A 24,402-nucleotide genomic window follows, 5' to 3' on the forward strand; every position below is an offset into this window, starting at 1 on the left:
CCCCGCTCCGTCCCCATCCTCCTTCTCCCCTCTCTACCTCCGGGCAGGGCCGTTCTCCACCTCCCCCCCCCCCCCATTCTCTCTCTCACACACACACACCCCGGGAGCATCCCCCCGCCCCCGCCGGGCTCCGGGGCCGCTTTAAAAGCCGCCTCTCCCCGCTCCGCCCAGCGCGGCCCCGCGGAGCGCCGAGCACCATGCGCGCACCTCCGGCCTCCGCGCCCGCCCCGCGCCGCGCAGCCCCCCCGCCGCCCACCCCCCTCTGCCTCCTGGCCCTGACCCTGCTCCTTTGGGGCCAGGGGGGGGCGGCGGGGCCCTCCCGCACCGTCTATACCAACCACTGGGCCGTCCGCGTGCGGGGGGGCCCGGCCGAGGCCGCCCGCCTGGCAGCCGCCTATGGGTACATCAGCTTAGGGCAGGTAAGGGGGTGCGGGGGGAGGTGCGGAGGGGCCGTACGGGGCCGTTCGGGTTCGCGCGTGGGGCCGGGAAGTTGCACGGGTGGATCGGGGAAACTTTGGACTCTCCGCCCGGGGTTGATCGGAGGTGTCGGGAACGCGAGGAGCGGGCGGTTCTCCCCGGTCCGAGCGCGCTGCGGTTGCCGGGGGGTCCCGGCACGGTTCCCCCCGGGTCTGGGGATTCCGCCCTTTCCCCTGCGGGAGCCGCGTCCCAGCGACTGATTGCAGCTCTGCTTTCTGCCCTAACCCTGCGGAGTGCAATTCGGGTGTTGCATCATCAACAAACCCGTCCCGTGCCCGTGTCCCGCAGCTGTTGGGCGGCAGCGTCCTCCAGCCCGCGTCCCTCCATCCCGTGTCCCCCACCTGCAGCGCCGCGCTCTGCCCTCCCCGGCCGTCCAGCCCCATCCCGACCTCCTTCGCGGAGCTGGGAGCGCGCCCTTCTGCTGGTTCTCCCCATTCAGCTCAACGTCTCCATTAAACGTCCCGCTTTGCAGCAGACGTGCTCCTGCTTTAGGCTTTTGCGTCGACCCAACGCTGTGCTCCTGCTTTGGGGTTTTGCTTTGCCTTATATCGGCTGCCCTGTGCAGCGATCCCTCTCCACTCCATCCATCTGTCCATTCCATTCATCCACTCCTTTGTCCCATCCATCCATCCATCATTTCTGTCTGCCTGTCCCATCCATCTGTCTGTCCCGTCCATCCCTCCCTCTCCCCTGAGCCCTCCCAGGACAGCCGGCAGCAGGCTGCAGACCAAGGGAAATATTTCTGTGCTTGCATCAGGGCGTTCCTGCTTCTCCTCCGGCGCGTGCACCTCTGCAGTGCTCTGGCTGCTCCAGGCCATCCCCAGCCCGGGGCTCACCCAGGGGGAGGTCACCAAGTGCTGAACCCCATGCATCCACGTCCCCCTTTGTGCACGTGTGCCTGGGGCTTGTGGGGACGAGGAGGGGAGAAACAGTGGCATGAGGATTTGGGGACCTCTGCGCTTGTCCTTGCTCTGGCAGAGGGACATGTGGTGCTTCCCTCCTTCAGCTTCTGGGATTTCAGACCCCATTGGGACCTTGGATGTGGAGACTCCAGTGCCACCATGAGAGCTGCTCTCCCTGCCCCTGTGCTCACGGCGTTTGGGAGAGAAGGGGATGGGAAGCGGAGCAGGAGGCAGCCATACCTGTGTGGTTGTATTGCTGCTTAACATCAAGAATGACATTTGTAGAGCAATTCCCATTGGAACTAGGATGTGTGAGCTTGTCTGGAGGCAGAAGGGATCAACTCACCTCTTTTGCTGTTGTGTTTCTCTTTGGGACTCTGCTGCTCTCGGGGTTTCCAGCACTCCCTTTGTTGTGCTTGTGGGGTTTCAGCCCTATTGATGCCATCCATGGGAATAACCGAAGTGTCCTCAGCTTCCCCAGAGCTCCCACCTGTGGGGCTCATGCTGCTCCAAGTGAGTGGGGCAAGAGCTCCAGCAGTGTCCTCTCTGATCCCACAGAGAGGAGAGCAAATACTCTTCCATCAATTTATTTTTTTTTAAGACGGAAATCACATTTTTGAGTTCTTCTACTTGGGTTTAAAGTTAGGTTCAAAGGGTCCCTTGACCCAACGTCCTGCTCACAGCAGGGCTGGCTCTCAGTAATCCTGTGGGAATGAAGAACTCCAGTTTATAACCTCCTTGCCCATCTCACTGCATCTCCACAGGATATTGGGTTGACTGAGTGATGCTTTTGGGAAGAGAGTGTCCACATAGAGCCATAGGGTCATTGAGTTGGAAGGGCCCCTTAAAGGCCATCTGGTCCAACTCTCCTGCACTGAACAGGGGCACCCACAGCTCAAGCAGGTGCTCAGAGCGCAGTCCACAGCATCACTGGCTGCGAGATGAGGGGTCTGAGGACAGCACAGCCTTGGGGTTTGCATTTTTCTACAGACTGTGGGCAACCCTTGCCTTTGTAAAACAAATCTTTCTTTTTCCCAGATCGGCAGCTTGGAAAACTACTACCACTTCCACCACAGCAAAACGTTCAAGCGCTCGACGCTGAGCAGCCGGGGACCACACACCTTCCTCCGCATGGACCCCAAGGTATGGGGCTGTACCCCCAAACCCCACAGCCATGGTCTGCAGCACTGCACGATGACAGCTCTGTCCTTGAGATGCAGCCCTGTGCATGCACACGGTGACTCACTGGGCATTGGGATGTTTATCAGTGATGAAAAACACTTAAAGTGACTAAATGCTAACATCTGCCTGAAGGATGGGGGGAAAGCAAAGGGAGGAAAAAGCCTTACAGGATCGAGAGGCTGCTGCATACTCGGGTGTTGATCCAGTTGCCACAACATTTGCTGTCTCAATGGTTGCTATGTGTGAAATCGTTGGCAATCGGCGTGCATTGCTTTTTCCTAGAGCAAACATCCGAAGGGATTTGAGTTGCAGCTGAGTTGACAAAAGCAATGGGGGACCAGGAGGATGCAGAACAAGTGAGCCCGGGCGGTGTCGAGGGCTGCAGCCCTGTGATATGTTATTTTGGCAGAGCAAAGGACAAATCCTCAGTGCTCATGCCTGGAGATGTGCAGAGCGCTGGAGTGGTGGCAGAGCTGCTCAGGGAACAAGCAAATGATGGGTTCCGATCTGCAATGGAAATACTTCCATCTCAATGAATCTGGGGCCAACGGATGGGGCCGAGTCAATGGGCTTTCAGTCTGTGAGCGTGTGCCTTGCATTGCTCTGCGGTCCTCAGAGCTCTGAGGTCCCGCTCTTGGCACTCACCCTGAGTTTAGGACCTCTTGGCATGTGTTGTCCCTCTCTCCCATGTTTCCAGCTCATTTTAGAGGTGTCTCGGCATTTGAGCGTGCACAGTGCAATAAAAAAATCCCTGCGAGGCACAAGGAGACACGGCATCACAAGCTGGGAAACAAACATTGCAGAAACCCCGAAGAAGCAGCAAATGCAATCAATTGCAGATGTTCCACATCTCGTGTCTTCCAGGGGGCTATTGTTCCAGCCTGGGGATTTATTGGTTGGTTCCACCGCAGGAGCCAGGTCCCCTCAGGCTCTGGCAGTAAGGGAGATGATGGAACGTGCAAGAAGGGTCCTTGGGACACCCTAAACTGCACTCATACCCACGGAGAACCCTTTGAGGTCCTGGCTGCTCACTGTGGGGCTAACGTTCACCAAATGGTGTGGTGAAGATAAAGGGATTTAGCAAATCTGGCAATTTGGGGGGCAAACTGTGGGTGAAAGGAGAAGATGCTGGATGGAGCTGCCCATGTCACTCAGTGGAGATCCCAGAGCTCTGGGGAGCACAGGAGCTCCCCCTCTACTCCCAGCCCGGGATCCCGGCACAGGGCTGTGTTGTAACTGTTTCTTGTAGCAAAACCCCATTCTTTTCTTTTTTTAATGTAATTTCCAAGAAGCCTTTGCCTCCTGTGAAGGGTGATGGGAGCTGTCAGGAATGTCACAAGCTGAGGGCTGCCCCAGGCTCCTTCCCATCGTCACATAAGTAGCAGTGCTGGGAAGGGGGTGGGCAGCGAGTCCCTCAGACAAGGAGCGCTGCTTTGGGGAGAAAAGCTGCCTAATTGGGCAATTTCCTCTATTTAACATAGTTTTTTCAACCAGACCATGAAGCCGTGTTTTGTTTTTGCTTCCAACACTTAAATCCGTCGCTGCACAAATGAAGCAGCTTGCTATCAGCAGGCAAGGCGCCACGGAACCATATTTTCCTATGAAATATATTTTTGTTTGTTTCAACAGTTATTTTATTTTATTCCCTCCCCCCTCCCCCCCTTTCCTTGGAAATATATAGGTTTAAAAACGCAGCTCTAGGCTGGGAGTGATGCTCACCGTTCTGCCTCTATCTCTGTAAATCAGAGCCATAAAGCCATAAACCAAGTGCGGAGCTCTCGCTTTGGCTGGCAGCTCCAGCATAAATGAGCCAAACAAAAACTTACCGTTTGGATTTGTATTCTTTTTTTTTTTTTTGGTAGAAAAGTGTCTGTCTAAAGATCAGAGCCACGGCCACATGGAGGTCAGGGCTAAGAGATGTGGGGGTGAAGGGTTGGGGAGCTCTGTGCCCAACATCGACACAGGGAGCGTGTGGGGGTAAATGCCTGGGGGTACATGGGGTTGTTTTTGATGAACCTTCAGTGCTTGGGGCTGCATAAAGCCAGGAGCGTCCAGGTGAGTGCTGGTGGGGCTGCAGGGTGGGGACTCATCAGAGATGGGCATTAGGATGGAACAGCAGCACCTTGGCATCGTATCGAAGTTTACACACACCTCCAGTATAGAATTGTGTGACTTTAATATAAATGAATAGAATTGTTAAAGTTGAAAAGGACTTCCAAGATTCCCAAGTCCACCCTGCTGTGCCTACTGCCCTCATCCCTGTGGTTCTGGAGCACTCCCAGGGTCAGTCACCCCGCTGCCCTTGGGCAACCTGTGCCGGTGCAGCACCGCTCCTTCTGGGAAACATTTCCTAATATCCACCCTGACCCTCCCCTGGATGAGCCTTGTTTATCTCCAAGATCTGAAGCTGCTCTGCAGGATGCAGTGCAAGGAATGAACGAAACATGTAAAACTCATGACGGCTTTCAGCCAGCGGTTCCTGGCTGCCTGCCTGTCCATCCTGCCCTTCTGCCTGCAGACGGAGCTGGCTGGGGCCTGGGGGCACATCCCCCCACAGCCCTTTGCCCAGCAGTGCTCTGTGCCCACAGGTGGAGTGGCTGCAGCAGCAGGAGGTGCGGCGGCGGGTGAAGAGACACGTCCGTGGTGATCCCCCCTCCCTGCCCTTCAACGACCCGGTGTGGCCCAACATGTGGTACCTGGTGCGTATTGCCTCCATGAAAAGTGAGCTAAAAAATCAGGTCATTTATCTTTTGTACAAAGGGGTTTGGTTGGAAGTGTTTCAGCAGTGCCTTCGCTGCACTGTGCGCGTAGACATCAGAGCATCACAGCTGCAGTGCTGGCACATCTTTGCCCATCAAAGAGCTGCTACCATCTATTTGCAATATCATTTTTCCTCCTGCCTGGTTCATCGATCCGTGTTTGACAGGGGAAATTTGTTTGAAATTAAGTGCAGAGAGGAAATGAGCGCTTCAAAAGCCAAGAGCCTGCGGTGTGAGGAGTGGTGGAGGGAAGGAATGATGGGGAGAGGAGAGTGTGCTCCTGAGCTGACCGCTGCTGGTGGCCTCAGTCAGTGTGGTTGGAGCAGATCTATGAGTTACTGGGAGGGGTTGGGATTGGGATGTGCTTTTGGGTTGGTAAATGAGCTCCAAGGGCTGAAGCCCAGGCTGTGGGGTCGCAGCCCTGTTGTAGGCTGTGCTCTGCCATTGCTGCCCCTGTAGCACTGCGGGGACAGGAACAGCCGCTGCCGCTCGGAGATGAATGTGGTCGCTGCCTGGCAGAGGGGCTACACCGGCAGGAACGTGGTGGTCACCATCCTTGATGACGGGATAGAGAGGAACCACCCCGACCTGCTGCAGAACTACGTGAGTGGGGCACCTGGGGCTGAATGGTGCCGGTGGAGGGGGTTTGTTTCTGCTGGATCGCAGGGAATAAGCACAGCATGAGGCTGCACAGCAGGAGGTCAAAGGAAGGGGGTGTTTTAGGAAGGAGAAATGAGAATGTGGGGAAACTCTGGCAGGGTCTGGGCTGCTGTCCCATGAAAACAAGCGGAACCTAATGGTGGAAAACCCATTTCAGGACCCTCTTGCAAGCTACGATGTTAATGGGAATGACCATGATCCAACGCCTCGCTACGATGCCAGCAATGAGAATAAGTATGTGGTGCTAATTGCATAGCTGATGAGCCCCTGTCCATTGTATCCCATGGAATCCCATCCCATCCCTTCTGGAAATGCTGCTTTAGGGGCTTTATGCAAAATCTGCTCACAGGGCTTTCTCCCTGCAGGCACGGCACGCGCTGCGCGGGGGAGGTGGCAGCAGCAGCCAACAACTCGTACTGCATTGTGGGCATTGCCTACAACGCACGCATTGGAGGTGAGGCCAGCACTGTCTGCAGCCCCCTGCCCTTCCTAGTCCCCCCACAGGGCCATGATGGGGTTGGTGGGCTCCTGGGGTGGGTAGAGGGATGTCATTCCCCCACATATTGCCGGGAATATGGCACCAACGTGGCTCAATGTGGATCATCCCCCATTTGGGCAAACCCCAGCATGGGGAGGAGGGAGCTCTAGGGGGGGCTTGTGGGAGGATGGGGGTCCCCAGCCCCATGCAGGTGATCCCAGGGTATGGGGGACACTGGCTCTGTGTGTTTTGGGGTGGAAAACCGCTTGGGTCACATCCCTGTCGTAAGTCCATGCGTGTGTATGGGTAGAGTTGGCTTTGACCTGAAGTGTCGGGGGGTTGGTCTGGATGGGACATGTATTTGGTTTGGCTGGTGGCAATGAGTTAGCTCCAGAAAACACTCATTTGTGAGGTTGTTGTCTGTCAGTGAGCAGTCAGGAGGGATTGTCTGGGGGACCCCAAAATGTCCTCATGGGAAAATAAAATGGTTGTGCAGAAAGGGGTGCGAGCACATTGTGTGGCTGCTGGGACTGTGTGTGGTGAGCCCAGAGCTGGCTGTGCACTCAGCGGGTACCTCAGCAGGAGTGGGGCTTTGCCAAAGGATCTGTGAGCCCTTGTGCCACCCCAGGCACTGGGAGCAGTCCCAAGTGCACAGTGTCTGGTTCTTTGCATCCCAGCAATGCACCACACTGCTTTCCATTGAGTTGCGTCCTTCTGTGCATGACTGGCAGCAGGGACCTGATGATGAGGAAAGCCTCAGTGGAAGATGTTGTTCTGGGGAGAGTGACCGGGGGGCTGGCAAAGGCTGTGTCGTGGCCCCGTCCCCATCCCATCCCACCTGCGTGATGCTTTCTGCTCATCGTTTGGACGGGTTGTTCACGCTCTGGCTCTGCTCCACTCAGTGGGATTTAAGGTTTGGCACCCTGCAGTTCAGGTCCTGGTGTCTGTATTTCCCCAATAAGGGCTGCAGAAACGAGTGTTGCTTGCTGCCTTTATTATGAGTTCTATTTTAATTTGCTTCCTTTTCTTGACTTGTGTGTGCGCTGGGGGTGGTGAGTGAATCAACCTGACAGAGCCAAGAAACCCAGCCTCCAGACCTATCACCTTTGCATTTGAGGAAGAAAACACTGCACTTCTCTCTCACTGCACTCTCACTTCAGTGAGAGTGACTTTAGATGGATGACTCAAATAAAGCAGTGATGAATGAGCATGACTTGCTGGGGAAGCCCATTTGTCACACTCAGGGAGCTCCCACCTAATTGGGCTCGCTGCTCTGCATCACTCATGCATCGCTTTTCATTTGCTGTGGGCAAAACGTTGCCATAAGCAAGGAGGGCTCCTGTCATACCTCCTCCTCTCTTCTTTCCTGCAACGCTCTCCTGGAAGGCAGCTTCCCTTCACGTTTCCTGGGACAGGGAGTTTGAGGCACAGCTTCCTGCATTTCCAAGCTTGTGTTTGGCTAATGTGGGACAGCATCAGAGAAATGCAGTTGAGCTGAGTGTTGTCTGGAGCACAGCTGCAGTGTAATTCCGTCTGCCCGCAGTTGTCTTCTTTAAGAGAAGCACATGTGGAAGGGGAAATGCATCAGTGTAAACCAGAGTCTGCCTGACTGGATGCTGGGCATCGCTCGGGGCTCTCCATACAAAGGATCAGCGCTTGCATCTGCAGGGCCTTCTGCTCTTCTTACCCCAGTTTTGGGTTTTCCTTGGGGCTGGGAATGCGGTTTTCCATGCTATCTCAGTGGGGATGCCAGGCAACCCCAGCATGGGGTCACTGCTGCTCCTGGAGCTGTCCTTGTCCAGGCACTGTCGGCACCAGTTGGCCACTGATGACATAGTGATGGGCACTGCTGTTTCTATACATGGGGTCGTATGTGCCCAAAGCCAATGGGCTGTGAGCACTGGGGAAAAGCTGCTGTCATCCAGGTGATGTTGGATTAGATGGGGCAAACAAGGTTTTAGGATGGGAAACCAATGTTTTTGGATGGGGATACCAGGGTTTTCGGATGGGAATTTCAATGATGGGAGCGGACCTTCCTTCTAACCTGCCCAGGCCCACTGGAGCTGATTTTAAACCCTCACCCAAAACCTCATTGCTTGCAATAAAGCAGTGCAGGGAGCACGAGCAGAGCTCCCTGCATGCCCTTCCAGCTCCTGGCCGTGGGGCTCGCCGGCGCTGCCGCTTGTTGCAGCTATTGGAGGCATGCCGAGCCTCGCGGTTTCCGCCACCGCTAACAAAGGCCTTTGATTGCAATCCTTGCACTTTCATAAAAGCCATTAAGCCCTAATGTCTGATGTTTTTGTGCTTTTAGGCATTCGTATGTTAGATGGAGATGTAACAGATGTTGTTGAAGCGAAGTCGCTTGGCATCAGACCCGATTACATTGACATTTACAGCGCGAGCTGGGGGCCAGATGATGATGGGAAGACAGTTGATGGACCCGGCCTATTGGCCAAGCAGGCTTTTGAGCATGGCATTAAAAAGGTGTGGACCGCGCAGCGCCCAGCGCTGGCACTCCTCCCCTGCCCCGTGGGACCCCTGCTCGGCCCCCCGCGTCCCATCCCTGAGCTCCGAGGGTTTGGTGATGGGAGACCCCTCGAGTGGCAAAGACCTGGTGCTTTTATATTAAAAAAGGGCAAATATTGGCTCAGAGCACTGGGAAAAGCCCTTCTGCGGCCCCTTGGTGGGTAAGTGATGCAACCCCCATGTTCTGGGGCAGCTCGGGGTTGGGTTTGGCTGCCCTGAGACCATTCCCTCCCTTCCTCCTCTCTGCTCTCAGCTCTGCCGCCCTCATGTTATCTATAAATAGGGTGGAGTGTTTTCCCACTATTTACTTGATTTCCTGCCGGGGCGGTCGGGCTGAAGAGGAATTCATTGAAGTTGCTGGGAGTTCATGTCGTGTAAATACAGGGAACAGGCCGCCCTTCACAGAGCTTTTTTCCATGTGGAAGTGAGCAGGCAGCAGTGGGGTCCCTGTCCGGCATGGACCCGCCGTTTCGGGAAGAGTTCTCCACATCTCTGCCTTTATTTGAAGACAGGAGCTGTGGCTGAGCTCAGAGTGGTTGGACAAGGGAGGGGATTTGGATGAAGTACCCCTGTACCCCTGGGTGCCCCCTTTTCCCTCTCCCCTTTTCCCTCTCCCTTTTTTCTTCTCCCTTTCCCCCTTCCTTTTTCCCCATTTTTTGACTGAGGCAGAGTTACTGATGGATTGCTGTGTTCCTGAGGCCCGTGTTGCCTTTCCCACTCCATACCAAGCTGATTTGAGTTCTGCACCACCCCCGTCTCGCACTCCCTGTTGACCAATGCCACCCATGTTTGCAGCCCTCACCACCCTCCTTGCAGAGCTCCTAATTGCCGCCTGCCTCCCCTTAATTAATGAGGAAAGTCATAAGCAGAGAGCTAGCAGCAACCTTTAGCCCAAGCAAATGGCTGCGTCTGAGTTATAAATCCTTAAAATTGAGTTTTTAATGGAAACATTAAAATAACCTTTATCTGTTAGCAGTAGGGCTGCACGGGGGTCATTTATCATCTCGTTACTCACCATACTTGTTAGCTCCCGAGCTAATAGGGCAATATTTTTCCTGGCACCATAGGGCTCCAGCACTGCAGAAGCAGGGGATGTGCACCTTGTGTCCCACTGATTCCTTGGTCCCAAGCACTGGCCAAGGGGGAAATTGCAGGGGTTGAGATGCTGTCTGCGTCCTGTTTTTATTGCAGCCTTTCTGGGGTGGTATTGGTTTGGCGAGGTGGCCAATAAAGCCAGTGGGTGTTTTGGGTCTGCTTGTGGGAAGCTTCATGGCTGAGTGAGGAGTGCAGGGATGGCTTAGGGCCAACCAAGTTGCAAAGTGAGGCAATGTTCTGCTCTGTTGGGAATTGCCATTGGGTGTGAGTGGTGCTGTGCTGGGATGGAGGGATGTTGCTTGCGTGTCCTCTTGGCTCTGGAGCTGACTCCCACTGTGGATGCAATGACACAGGCAGAGCCTGGAGCATCCTTGCGAGGGAGATTTTGGCTTCCCCATGCGTGTACCCGAATGGAGCCCATAGCCACATCCCTGCATGTGGTCCGTGGGTACCATTAGATGCTGTAGGTGGCACATGAGTTCTGTTGGTGCTTTCTTGCTGCTAGTTCTTGTTGGCTGTCACGCGTCACGCGGCCGGCCGGCCCAATGTATGCATGGCCATATACATGGGAGACGTGATAAATCCCAGCAAATTGCTCTGACTTTGCATCTTTTTCTGTCAGAGCAGACAGCCAAACAGAGGGTGGGGATGCAGGCAGGCACCGATCTGCCCAGGTGAACCTTGAGGTCTCTGCAAGGAGGCCAGGGCTCCAAGGAGGCAAAGGACCAAGTCAGCCATTTAGGGGAAGGAGACTTAATTAAATGAGAGGGATGCACAGGAATGGTGCTCCATTCCATGCCTGCTCGGTACCCGCTCAGAGCATCAGGATGTGCAATAACACATTAGCTCTGTGTGCCCCAAGGGGAGCAAATGGGCCCCGATTCTGCTGTGCTGCCAGCTTCATTAGGGGCCCCTTGTTAGCAGTGTGGCTGCTCCCACATGGGACTTTCCCTGGCTCCAGGGAGGTCTGGGCAGCCAGCAAAGCTGCCCGGTGGGGATGCTCCATCAGATGTTCGTGCCAAGCCATGAGGGAAGGAAAGAAGCAAACAAACAAAGCCTAAAGGATGCGTTGCAGGAAGCTCTCTGATGGTTTGGGTGGGTGGTGGGTGGCTTTGCGATGGGCTTTGTGGGCTGGAGAGAAGTGGGGCACAGGTTTTAGGGAGTTTCTCGATGTTCCACTAGGATGAGGTGACCCAGCTGCTCTTACCCAGGGAGAAAACTGCATGCTGATGCCACCATTCCACCCTAACCAAACCCTAAATCCTGCCCCAAACCCAGTAGGTGGTGGCTGCCCCTGCCACTGTCCCCTGCTCCCCGGGCTGCTCCCCACTCTCATCCTGGGCAAACACTCGGTCTCCTCACCCCTTTCCCTCTCTGCCCACAGGGCCGCAGGGGCTTGGGGTCCATTTTTGTCTGGGCATCAGGAAACGGCGGCCGGGAGGGTGACTACTGCTCCTGTGATGGCTACACCAACAGCATCTACACCATCTCCATCAGCAGCACTACTGAGAACGGCTACAAACCCTGGTACCTGGAGGAGTGTGCATCCACCCTGGCCACCACCTACAGCAGCGGGGCCTTCTATGAGCGGAAAATTGTAAGTTCAGCCCTGAGCAGATCAGCAGCCCCTTGGGTGTTTGTGGTGAGGGCTTCTGCTTGTGGGGTTGTTTTGGTGACAGCTGCTCAGTGTGTTGGCCCTGGTGGTCTTGTCCTCAGGAGGCTCCAAAATCTGGGTTTTCCCATTGGTGTGTAAAAATGAAAACAAGCACATAAAAATGAAAACAAGCATGAGCTCATGGACATTTTTTCCAGCTCTGCTCCAGCCATATTTTCCTCCAGCTGATCCACAACAAAACTAACTTTTTGTCCTTTTCAAACAGTTTTTTTGCAAGGGAAAACACAAACACAGGTGTTTTCTTACATGCCAGATATATCTGCAGCCCCTTTTTTGGGCTGATGATGTGGGAAATGTGGTGAGGGTTCATTACCCATGCCATGGTGCCATGGTTTCCATGGAGCTCTCAATGGCCAGCACTGGGAGCACCTCTGGCATCGCGGGGCTGCAGCTGCTCTCTCTGCAGGTCACCACTGACCTCCGGCACCGCTGCACCGATGGCCACACCGGCACCTCCGTGTCTGCACCCATGGTGGCCGGCATCATCGCCTTGGCTTTGGAAGCAAAGTAAGTCAACCCCACTGGGGTGGGACCTTCCCAAGCTTAGGGAAAAGGATTACTTTTGCATAACACCAAACGCACTCTCAGCCTTGCTCCAGCCATCGCTTGGCTTGCAGGGCATCTGCTCATGAACTTCTGTTACTGTTTTTATTGAGTGGAATACAAGCAAGGCTCTCTCTCCCCTTGCCATGAATGAGCCGTGGGGCAATGCTGCCATTGCATTTGGGGGCAGTCACGCTCAGCAGACTTCATCTCTTTCAGTTTGATCTTGGTGCCCAGGTTGAGTGATCACGTTTTGGGAGATGCTGTTTTCCTTCTTAAGAGTATTAGGTGTAGGATCTGCATTGTTTATCCAGGGCATAAAACGCAACATCAAGTACCAGGGCTGGGTGCAGGGAGATGCAGGCACTCAGATGCCCCATTATGATGAGAAGGAATAAATTATATTTCTTTTTTCTAAATGGTGTTGGAGAGCAATATCAATAACTTGAGATGCTAAGGAGACTGCAAGAAAAGCATGGAAAATTCTTCAGAAATATTCCTGGGTTGAGGCATAGAAACGTGGTTTCTGCATGGCACCATGAACTCGGACATCATGTCAACCCTGCCTAAGGGTTTTTTTTAAAGCACTTTGGGTTTTGTTTTTATGTTAAATGAACAAACCAAGGTTTTGTCTAGCTTTTATTTTTTCTTTAGCGTAGGAACCATATACCCCCTGTTCATGGGCACACAGCATCCCTCCCTGGGTACTCTCCCTCTGTTTGAGCACCCCAAGCAATGGCCACCCCCAGGCAGGGTGTGAGCATTGAAATAACCAATTCATACCCTATTTGAGTAGGATAGCCTGATTTTTAGCCTGATGGGAGACTGGGGGCAGCAGAGCTGTGCTTGACCACATCTCCTTGCAGTCCCCTGCTCACATGGAGGGATGTCCAGCACCTCCTGGTCAGGACGTCACGGCCGGTACACCTACGGGCAGCTGACTGGAAGACCAATGGAGCAGGGCATAAAGGTGAGGTGCCGTGGGATGGCAAAAACAGCATCCAAAGGGAAATTAGAGGCCCCCAGATCCAGGGGATTCACACTGGATGGGTGCTTACAGCTGGGTTGGGGACTCTGCTGTTGGGGGAGCTTTGCAGCCTTACCTGGTGGAGGTTTGCCATCTCCACATCTGCAGTGTTGGGTGGTAGTGGAGTGACAGGACCTGAGGGAACAGCATGGAGTCAGGGCAGGGTCAGGTTGGATGTTTGGGAACTGTCTGCCCCAGAGAGTGGTGGGTGTCGAACATCTCCGTAGGGCAGTAAGCACAGCCCTGGGTTGCCAGAGCTCAGAGAATGTTGGGACACTGCTCTCGGACATCAGGTTTGCATTTGGGTGGTCCAATGAGTTGGACCCAATGATTCTTGTGGGTCTCTTCCAACTTGGGATATTCAATGTCCATTGGGCTGCTCCTGGTTTTTTGTGTCACCAAGATGATTTCAGGGTGTAAGTCAGGCAGGTTGGTGAGCCCCACGTGTTGGAACACCTCCTGCCACAGTAGGATCAGCTCTATGTCATCCCAGATGGGTGGAGGACCTGAAACATCAAGACATGCAAGGAGCAGCATCTGTCAGGCAGAGTGGAGATTTCTGAGTCTTCTCTCTTTCCAGTTAGCCATCTATATGGCTTTGGCCTGGTTGATGCAGAAGCTATAGTAGTGGAAGCCAAGAAATGGAAGACGGTGCCACCCCAGCACATCTGCGTGGGAAGCCTGGACAGGGTGCCCAAGTGAGTGGTGGGACTGGGGCATGGATCCCTTGAACTGGAAGAACTGGGGCTGCAGTCCTGGGTCACTGTCAGCCTCCTGAACAAGCCAGGAGCATTTCTTCTGCTTTTGTTCTGTGGTTCGTTTTGTGGCTGGTATTACTCTGCGATGGGATATTAAGGCAGGAGGCCTTGTGGGCTGTGTTCTGGGACCAGCTCTGATGGTGGGTGATTCTCCTGCTCCCTCTTGTGCTTAGGCATCCTGGGGGGACACCAGGCTCTGTAGTGACCCCTGGTTTCCTCAGGGTTGCTAGGGTCTGTTGAGACAGAACAGAGCCTCCAACCGTGGCACCACCTAGCCTTGCAGTTAGCTGTTCAGCAGGAAAGCGCAGTTTCTTTGGAGAGCATCAAGTATGCAAAGCAGGAATGGATTTGGAGCCAAGTGTGTTCATGAAACTATTTATCTGATACAGACACTAATTACAACCCAAGGAGGAATGCTGCACTGATAATTATAATAAAAAAGTGCCCTTGCAACCCATAAAGCATAGATCTTAGAAGCGGTTCAAAAGCATCTCGTTACCATCGGGCAATTCAGCAAATCCCCCTGCTAGGACAATGCATTGACACAGAGGAGGTGATAATTTGCCACTCTTTGCTGTAAAACGGTAGGAGTCTGGGTTTAAACACAACTGAGAAGAAATGGGGAAACGCAGAACCAATAGGGCACCGAGGGAAGTGCTCCCAAATACTCCCAAACACGAGCCCTCGTTCCATCCACCTCTAGGCAGAGCTGAAGTGCATTTGGGTGCCCAGCTCCCATCAGTGGGATGGTATACCCAGTTCCCATCAATGGGAGTTTGATGCCCCAACCCTTCCATCCTGTAAAAAAGGGATTTTTTTTTTGCAGTGAGGAGCAAACATTACCCACGCACACGGTGTGAGGGCTCAGGATTTGCCTCACCTTTCATTGGTTACCCTTGCATCCCGGCAGGTACATCCGCCCGGACCACGTGCTGCGTGCCAGCACCCTGAGCAGCGCCTGCAGCGAGCAGCGCGAGCAGCACGTGCTGTACCTGGAGCACGTGGTGGTGCGGCTCAGCATCGCGCACCCACGCCGTGGTGACCTGCAGATCAGCCTCGTGTCTCCAGCGGGGACCAGGTCACAGCTCCTGGCCAGGAGGTAAGAGCAGCCGCCTTGGGCTGTGCTCGATGCTTGGAGTTTTTGGTGGGGAGACCTTTAGCACGTCTTGGTTGCAAGGGGATCTGTACATCTTGGACCTGTGCAACGATGCCAAACGCATCCTTCATTCCACACCTCCCTTTCCTGATTGAATGAGACCTGCATGGCTTTCCTTCTCCTGTCGCAGAGTGTTTGACCATTCCAATGAGGGTTTCAAGGGCTGGGAGTTCATGACGGTGCACTGCTGGGGTGAGAGGGCAGCCGGCGAGTGGACACTGGAGATCCAGGACACGCCGTCCCAGGTGCGCAGCCCCACCACGCAAGGTAAGCGCCCGCACTCCTGCCTCCCCCAGGCTCTTTGCCCCAAATTCCACTTGCCCCAAACTTTTAGATCTCAGATCTTTTGCCTAAATTCACCCAAATTTCCCAAAGAAATCACCCCAAAGAATGGGTGTAAAAGCCAAGCCCTACTGCACAGAGGCTGGGCTGAGCCGGCAGCAGGTTTTCTCCCTCTGGCAAATTTGCTGCAACCGAGAGCGAGGTTTCCAAAATTAAACCGTAATGAGTCCAAAATGAGGAAACCCGAGAGCTGTAATTGTTGTTTGTTTGTTTTGCTGTGCTGCTCGAACATCTGGAGCGTGGGATGGTTGTGCAATGGCGCAAGGGGACAGTGCCCTGTGGGTGCAGACGGACGTCCTGACTGAGCTGCCACCACACAGGCTGGGGGGGACTGTCCTCAACTAGAGCCTCCCAGGTGCCCCCATCCTCAGCCTGGCTCCAGTCCTTGTCCCCTTAGTGGCCAAGGAACCGGGCTGGTGGGATCCAGCCTCGTGGGAAGGGAATGTGGAACATAAAGTATCGTGCCCCAGGCTGGTGTGCCATATGGGGGTGTAAAAATTTGCGTTCTCATTGATAGAAAGCCAGGAGAAAATTAAAAACCTCACCCACGCTGCTCTCTGGCAGGAGGAACACATGGGGGCTCATTGTGTAGAAGGTGTTGCTGTTTGCTGCCTTGGCCTGAAAGCTTTTGAACTCATTGGAGCAGCAGCAAAACACCCCCAGAGCTGCTTTGCCCCTGTATTTGTGGTTCTCAGTTGGCATTAGGGAATCAGCTCCATGTGGCTGCATACTGCCCCAGGGCTCTGCCTTACCTGGCTGTGTGGAATAAACCCCAAATGAGCACATAAAGTCACCCCTTAGGGACCTGCAACAGTGTGTTTGAAGCAGAGTGCACAAAACAGAAGGGAAGAAAGATGAAGGGGAAGAAAGGGAAGAGATGAACGTGGCCAGGGCTGGGATCTTCCCCTTCACCGCCACTCACAGCCCAGTGCAGGGCTGACATTTGCTGGCACTCATCTACTGAGATGGGAGGCAAAACCTTAAAGTCATTTTGGTTTTTTGGTGGCTGGAGGTTGTGACTGAGTTGTCCTTGCTGAGGGCACCTGAGATTGCCCTTTTGCTGGCTCCACACTGTCCATGCTGGATGGAGCAGGTGGCTTCTTGCCTTCCTGCCTGAGAACAGAGTGTAAAGCACCAAGAGCCAAGGTATTTATTTGAAATCATTAAGCCTTTCTTGGAAACGCGGGGATTAGTGGTTAAAACAGAATGCACCACAGGCTTGAAGAGACTTGCATTGATCAAGAATTGCAACAGAAAGAACTGCTGGGAGGGAGCAGCTGTGTGCTCCGGATGGTCCCAAAAGCATGTGGGTCAGGGCAGGACACCCATGAGCAGCTGTCCCTGATGGGGCTGCACCCGTTGTGCACTGGGGACACTTTCAATGAATGGGGGTAAAATTTGGGGTGTAGGGGTCAGGCACCCACGATATTTTAGTTGATCATAGAATCATTAAGGTTGGAAAAGGCCACTAAGATCATTGAGTCCAACTATCAACCCATCCCAACCATGCCTTCTAATCTTGTCACACACTGAGCTCAGCCCTGAAGCATGGGACGGAGCAAGCACTGTGTGGGAAACTTGGTGTGATGGCACACATACCCCACAGGGAAGCTGAAGGAATGGAGCATCCTCTTCTACGGGACAGCTGAGCACCCCTACAACACGCCAGGGGCCCCCCAGCCCCGCACGAGGACACTGGAAGTATCGGAGATGGAGCCATCAAGGGCTGCCTTCCTGCAGAGCCAGGTGGAGATGGCAGAGGAGGAGGAGGAGGAGTATGCGGGTAAGCGCCTCGGGGTGTCCTTCCTCCAAGGTAACCCCAAAAATCTGAGCTGGGATAATAAGGGTGAGGTGGGGGAGTGGGGAGGATCAGTGGCTGTGGCTGGAGCAGGGCAGCAGGACAGTAAAATTAGAAGGTAGAAAAACAGCACGCCGGCACTCCCACCACAAATTGATGGTGGAGGCGTCTGGCGAATAAAAAAACAAAGATCTTCTGCTCACCTCCCCTTGGAGCAAACAATGAAATGTGTCCCCTTCCCTCTGTCTGTCTGTCCTGGGTCGGGGGAGAATTCTGTGGTGGGAGCATCCCCGCAGCCCCTGGGGGGCTCGCAGGCTCTGTCCTTGTGCCAGAGCTGCCAGAGCTGCTGACTGAGCTGCCATCTCCCACCAGGTCCCTGCCACCCCGAGTGTGGTGACCAGGGCTGCGATGGCCCCAGCGCCGATCAGTGCTTGAACTGCATCCACTACAGCCTGGGCAGTGTGAAAACCGGCAGGTGAGGGCCTGCGGGGTGCTTGCATGGAGCAAGAAGCATAAGGGAGAGAAAACAGAGGCAGGAAGCATGGGAACCCCTGCCCTGGGGTAGGGTGGCATGGGAGAAATGGAGCCAGAAGGGTAAGTTGTGTTTGTTGGCTTTGTTGGCCAGAGCCACTGATGATCAAAGGATGCATGGCTGAGGTGCCAGCTGGCACCTGAAGTTGGGCTTTGCTATGATGGCCATGGGGCTGGGCAACCCCAAAACATGAGTGGCGGTGGATGGGCAGAACAAATCCAACCCTAAGGCTCAGCCCCTCTGTTCTTCCCCCAGGATGTGCGTCAGCTCCTGCCCAGCAGGGTTCTTTGGCGACAAGGCAGCGCGGAGGTGCCGGCGGTGCTACAAGGGCTGTGAGAGCTGTGTTGGTCGGGGCCCAGGGCAGTGCACAGCGTGCAAGAGGAGCCTCTACCACCACCCCGAGATGGGTGCCTGCCTGCCCCTGTGCCCCCCCAGCTTTTACGCCGATGAACGTAAGGATGCTGATAAATGGCTGTGTATCACAGGGCTAAACCCCGCGTGCATTCGTGCGCTTTCCAATGGAGAAAACACTTTGATTTCCAAATGCCAGCTCAAGTGCCACCAGAATGGAGGGAGGAGGTGTGCACAAGGGGTACAAAATGCATTCAGAGCTGTTAAGTAAGGGCAGTTGTTAATAGGGACACGCGGCTCTGCCTGCAGATCCCCATCCAGGTTTTGTCCTCACCTACTCTCCTTGTGGTTTTTAATTTTTTTTGTATTTTTTTGAAAGGTCAGAAACGCTGTCTGAAATGCCATCAAAGCTGTAAAAAGTGTCTCGGCGAGCCGGATAAGTGTACTGCATGCAAAGATGGGTTCAGGTAAAATACCAGAGCTTGTACCTTCAGCACCGAGGCCTGTGTTTTAAATTTGGGAAATGGATGAGCAGCCTGCCCGTGGGGGGAAATTAGAGAATCGTTAGTTAAAGACTTCAGATCCTGCTTTGGAGGCTGTGCTGCAAAACGGTGTGAAGGGAATGGAGAGGCGGCACTTTGGCGGTCTGTTTGGAAGATGGAAAGCACCCACGGGGGTGGTTCAGAAGCACCCATCTGAATTCAGTGGCGTCTAACACAAGGGAAAGAGCAATGAAAACATTTGCACTGCACACTGCAAACCGCATAAGGGTCAGGCTGACTGTGTGCTTCATACAGGGCTGCAGGAGCTGGGGATGGGCTGCACCAGGTCCCCAGAGCCAACGTGGGGGTGTCAATGTTCTCTGCTTTTCTGTCAGCCTGGTGGGAGAGAGCTGCGTGCCTGAGTGCCAGCCTGCCATGTACCTCAGCCGTGAGCACCGGCGCTGCGAGACCTGCCCTGCTGGCACAGGTACAGCCTTCATCCCCAGCATCTCCCTGCAAAAAAAACCCAAATCTTTGCACATCACACACAGGAGCCCACAACACCCAGGACCATGCTGGCTGCAGCAGGAGGGGAGCAATTCCCAAGCAAGGAAGAGAAATTACAGCACTGGGAGGCTGTGGGCTGCATTACTATCCCTGCAGCCATCCTACTGAATAACCATGTCCGTAGGGAAATGCCTGGAGGAGCCCCAGGGACAGAGTGCTCCTGCAGACAGTGCAGGTGCTGGGCTGTATTCCTGCTGGAAAGGCTTGTAAGGAGTTTTAACATTTTGATTAGAGCCATTCTTTATTTCCTGATTCGTCCGAATCCAGGTGCTGTGGTTTAATAAGGTTGTGGGGGAGGCAGTAAAACCTTCTCAGTGATGGAGGATGGCTCTGCAGTGCTTAAAAATGTCATGTGCTCAACGTGTGCTCTCCCCAGGGCTGGGGACATCCACTCATGTCCCTAAGTCACTGGATGTCCCCTTTAAATTTTGCCTTTTTTGCTGTCTGCGTGTCTCATTGTTTTCCATGGTTAATGTTTGTGCCTGTTCTTGAAATCATCATAGATCTGATGATAATATGATCTCCAGACAATTCATGTTCAGTTGTATGAATCTCACTTATCATGCACAGGCAATTTCCTAGGGCTAAATCCAAAATATTTATTGATCTTGTTGGCAAACCTGGAAGGGAACGGACTCTTAATCCCTTAAGAAAATTATTTTCCTTCTAATTCTTATTCCGGGCAGTGTAAATGCACTTCCCACTGTTATTTTTCAAGTCTTTTCCCCTCTCTTTTTCCCCCATAACCATTTCTCATGCACAGTGCGTGGAAGGCTCCTAATGACAGCACAGCCACAACACATGGACACCCCACATCTCCTCCCTGGCTGCATTTTGCATCTGTCTTTTTTTTTCCATGCATTGCACTGAGCAGGGTGGGAAAATCATTTATGCACGTCTGGAGTAGGAAGGGATGCTTGGAGGGAACAGGGGATTTTGATACAAAGGCTGCCAGGGCAGGATGTTGGATGGGTTTTTGGGGTGGGAGCAGCACGCAGGGCTCCACTGGCACCATGAGCATCTTGTTCACTCCCAAGTGGGACTGAGATGTGAAGTGGCTTCTGTCCCCTGTCCCACAGGACCCGGTGAGGATGACTGCACACCCTGCACCCCCGACAGCCCTGCCCCTCACTGGCGCTGTGTTCTCGCCTGCAGGGAGGGCTTCTATCCTGCTGACAGCCACGGGCTGCCCAACAAGGTCTGCAAGAGGTACGGACCTGGTCAAAGAAATAAGTGACAATGGTGAAAACAGCTTGCAGCTGGAGCTGTTTGTGGGGAAATCAAACAAAAAGAGGAGGAGGGAACCAGCTCTGCACATCCCCTCTGCCACCCAGCCAAGGTGCCCTGGGGCTATATGGAGGGGCTGAGCCCGGCTCCAGTCTCTCTGGGCAATGTGGGAGGCAGGGCGATGTTGAGCACGTGTTCCAGCTCTCAGCAGTCCCTGCCCTGCAGCCACAGCGTTCACCCACCCCAGCACCCAGCACAGGGCTTGGAGGTGCCGCAGGGCAGCAATTTGGCTGCGCTCCCCGTGGGGCCAATGTGCAAGGGAGGGTTGGAAGGCAGTGTGGTTTTCAGAGGCACGAGGTTTCAGATTTGCTGCTTTCCACCTCTTCTGCTCCGCTGCCTGCAGAGCCCAGCTTTGGAGCAGCAAGCAGAGCACAGTGTGGTCTCTCCCCAGGTGCGATGAGCACTGCTCTGCCTGCGAGGGCTCCAGTGGGAACTGCGTGCGGTGTAAGGACGGCTTCAGCCTGCTTGGTGGCTCCTGTGTGACCAACGAGACCTGTACCAATGGTGAGTGGCACTGATGGTTCTCCCCTGTTGCAAAAATGAGGTGTTTGGAGGATTCCCTTTATAGTGTAGATAGAGCTAACAGCAGCTGGGCTTGCTGGGGTGAGGGTGGCTGGCAGAGCTGCTGGCTGTCTGCCTGTTGCTCAAATGCATCCAAGCATTTACCCAAGTGTTTATTCTTCATTCTGCTTTAGTCTCGGGGCTAATTCTCCCCCTTGCTGCAAAGCTTCTTTCTTCCTTCATTAAAACCATGTGAAAGATGCCCTGAAAAAGCAACGCCTTTTCCATTCTCTCTTCTCAAACACTGGAACGAATTGCACCGCCTGTTACGTGCCATGTTTGTTTATTTAAAATGTTAATCTGCTCTCATTTTCTCTTGTTCCTCGGCCGGCCTCCCAGCTGACAAGACTTTCTGTGAGATGGTGAAATCAAACAAGCTCTGTGAAAAGAAGCTGTTTGTGCAGTTCTGCTGTCAGACGTGTCTTATGGCCGGGTAAAGTCCAGTAGCAGCATCCAGGACTTCCACCGACTGCCAGCCCGGTTTTGCCAAACGTTTAGGACAAAAGTTTTATTTTTTCAGCTTTGGGAGAGTTTACATGGTGCTGTCGTAAGTTTGATGGCTTTAATATCACTGTCAGCTTGTTTCTATAGCAATACGTTAAGCAGAGAGCGGATCGTAGCCTGAATGATGGAGACCTGAAAGGCCCCAGGCAGGCAGTGATATTAATACTCTCAAACACTCCTCGTGAGCAGGGAGCAAGGCACGACCCGTGCACCCAGGTTTGGGTCCGCACAGAAATCCTGCAGATGTGTGTGCTTGGAGTGGCCGAGGGGACATGGGATGGCACACACACGCGGGTCTGGCCCCGCTTTGTGCTCGGTGACAGCCCCAGAGACCTGCACTGCTGCCAGCCAGCGCCGTGCTCCATACCCATGTGAAACGACGAGCGGGCACTGCCTGGAGCGGGCTCTGTGCCGCTCTGCCACCCCGTTCGGATCCAGCTGCTTCTCCCTGGCTGTGAGTGTGGCAACGACTGGAACTCCGCAGAGCAAAGGCCCCTGTGTGCAGGCAGAGCCGGGTGCCTGCAGGGAGGGTTCGTCCACACGGAGCAGCGTTACGGCAAAATGCATTTTCCTCCCCCGACGCGGAGTCGCCGTTTAGTTGGGGAAGGAGCACCGTCCTTCCTCTCCGAGGTGGTTTCCCAGTTCATCTCTTCCAGCATTTTGCATCACCATCCTACCTTTTGCTGGGATACCTCCCAGCCACGGCAGTGATTTTCTTTCCTTTCTGCTTCCAAAAGAGACATTCCAGGGATCTGGCCAGGAAACACTCAGTTCCACTAACCCTCCCCCAAACAACCTTCTCCATGCTCTCTCTTCCTAGTACGTCACGTGGTGTTTATACAATTGTGTTTAAAATATCCTTGGCTATGTTGTTTTACAGATTTTTTAAAAAATAACTTATACAGTCCTTGTTTTTCTCTGTAGACTATTTTTTTTTAATATGGGGAGTGGGGAATCTTTGGTGTCCTTCATCCTTCTCCTCTCCGACCTCACAGAGATGCTCTTTTTAACCAGACATCCACAGTATTTCCCTATGCTGCTTGTTCTGGTTTTCATTGCTGATAGATTGAATGAGTTAAACCTTCTGCCAGTGAAACTCACAGTGTGAATCAACGCTGGTTCCTGTTGGAGCTGGGCTGATCCCTGCTTGTTCTCCATTGCCACGCTGCACCCTGCCCAGGCTTGCCTCTGTGGGGCGAAGAGGGGAAAGCCTGGCCTGAGAGCCTTGGGTGAACTGACCTTTAAGTTAATAAACTGTTGATCTCCCCTGAGCGATGGATCTGTGCTTTTTGCAAATCTGTGCAGCCACTGCCCTGTCTGGAGGCAGCTCAGGTTGGTCTTGTTGGTTTGCTGGATCGGATCCCCTGATCGGCCCAGCACCTGCAAGAGGAATGGCTCCTGAGCATCTGCTGCACGTGCAAGGTCACATTAATTCTCAGAAAGATCTTCTGCTTTCAGACCTTTTGCTCTCCTGAACGGTCCCAGTGCCAGGCTGGGCTCTGTGCTTTGGTGTACCCCAGCCCCTCTGGCTGGGTCTTAGAGGGCACTCAACTACAGATGGACTTTCCTCCAGCTGTGCTGGCAGGGGGCTCGCTCTCTTCCCAACCATGCTCAGCATCCTGCAACCCTGCTGCCCACACTGCAGCTCACACCCTCCCCTCCTTGACTGGGAGCAGAGGAAGCTCTGGAGCCTGTTACTGTGTTTGTTTTGCAGCGATTAACTGTGGGCCAAGTGCCCAGGGTAGTGCCTGGGTATCTGGTACTGAGCTTTCTAAGTATGAAAAAGGAGAAAACAGCCTTCCCATGTGGGGCTTATAGAATATCCCAAGTTGGAAGGGATCCACAAGGATCACAGAATCTGAGAGAAGATGCTTCCTCAGAGCTATGCTGCTGTGGGCTCGTGCCTCTCTCAGCTCTTCACATTTATCAGAGGATAGACGGGAGTGAGCCAGATGATTTATCACACACTGATTCCTTTTGCTGCTCTGGGATCCCCCTTTTGGTCTCAGGCCAAACCAGAGGTCAGGAGTGGGGTGAAATGCTTCTGGCTTCTGCCACTTTGGTCATAAAATAACAAACTTCCATTTCTGTTGCTGTGTCCCAGTCCCAACCAGAAGCATCGTGTCAGCTCTGACTTCCAGTTCCCTGGCTCAGCTCTGCCTGCAGTACTGCTCCATGGTATATTTAGATGCACTGAAATGCTGAAAAAGAAAACAGGAAAGAGAACAATGTTTACCCCTACGTCCTTGGCACAACTTAAAATGTGAAAATACAGCCTGGGTGAGGCAATGCAATTGAAGATAACCAATCCCCAGCAGTCTCAGCTTTCTGCTGCCCTTCAGCCTGCAGGGAAAGAGAAACAAATTCTACAAGTTGAGTTCATGCAACAACATCAGCTCCCAGTGTTTCCCAGGGCTGCGACTCCCTCAGAATTCATTCCTGGAAAGTAATAACATTCAGATTATTTATCTAGGCTATTGCAATGCTCGCTCAGAGCTATTAAAGTCTCTCTGCCACTGGTATGTGCAGAGGATCAAAGTGTCTGTCTCTTCCAGATAAACGAATACTTGGGCAATTTATTAAAGCCCGTTTCTCTGTTGTCTCTTGGTGCCAATGACTGAACTACAATAGCTGTTTTCTGGAAAATCTTCTTAGGGCAGCCTGCAGCCCTGCTTGCTGTTGGGCTGTGAGGCTGCATCCACAGCCATCTGCTGCCTGGTAGCTGACAAGTGGGGAGCAC

At 53.7% G+C, this 24,402-nt stretch overlaps 1 protein-coding gene across 3 annotated transcripts; it reads left to right on the forward strand.

The window, feature by feature from the left end:
* Positions 1-185: 185 nt before the first annotated feature.
* Positions 186-22,933, forward strand: PCSK6 (proprotein convertase subtilisin/kexin type 6). Of its 3 annotated transcripts, none has more exons than XM_048955938.1 (21): positions 186-419; positions 2,418-2,522; positions 5,150-5,260; positions 5,780-5,923; positions 6,138-6,214; positions 6,346-6,434; positions 8,770-8,942; positions 11,464-11,676; positions 12,161-12,261; positions 13,164-13,267; positions 13,905-14,022; positions 14,993-15,181; positions 15,369-15,505; positions 17,187-17,363; positions 17,751-17,853; positions 18,166-18,362; positions 18,641-18,728; positions 19,139-19,230; positions 20,390-20,519; positions 20,989-21,101; positions 21,498-22,933. In XM_048955938.1, exons 1-21 carry the CDS (start codon positions 198-200, stop codon positions 21,593-21,595), a joined length of 2,781 nt encoding a protein of 926 aa, XP_048811895.1. In that variant the 5' UTR covers positions 186-197; the 3' UTR covers positions 21,596-22,933. The 3 variants fall into 3 exon arrangements, 2 of the variants coding, with proteins under 2 accessions (XP_048811895.1, XP_048811896.1); XM_048955939.1 differs by having other exon boundaries at positions 19,059-19,230; positions 21,498-21,612; XR_007379061.1 differs by lacking the exons at positions 15,369-15,505; positions 17,187-17,363; positions 17,751-17,853; ... (4 more) ...; positions 20,989-21,101; positions 21,498-22,933 and having other exon boundaries at positions 13,909-14,022; positions 14,993-15,107.
* Positions 22,934-24,402: the final 1,469 nt, after the last annotated feature.

Source organism: Lagopus muta, chromosome 10 (assembly GCF_023343835.1).
Source record: "Lagopus muta isolate bLagMut1 chromosome 10, bLagMut1 primary, whole genome shotgun sequence".
Lineage (NCBI taxonomy): Eukaryota > Metazoa > Chordata > Aves > Galliformes > Phasianidae > Lagopus > Lagopus muta.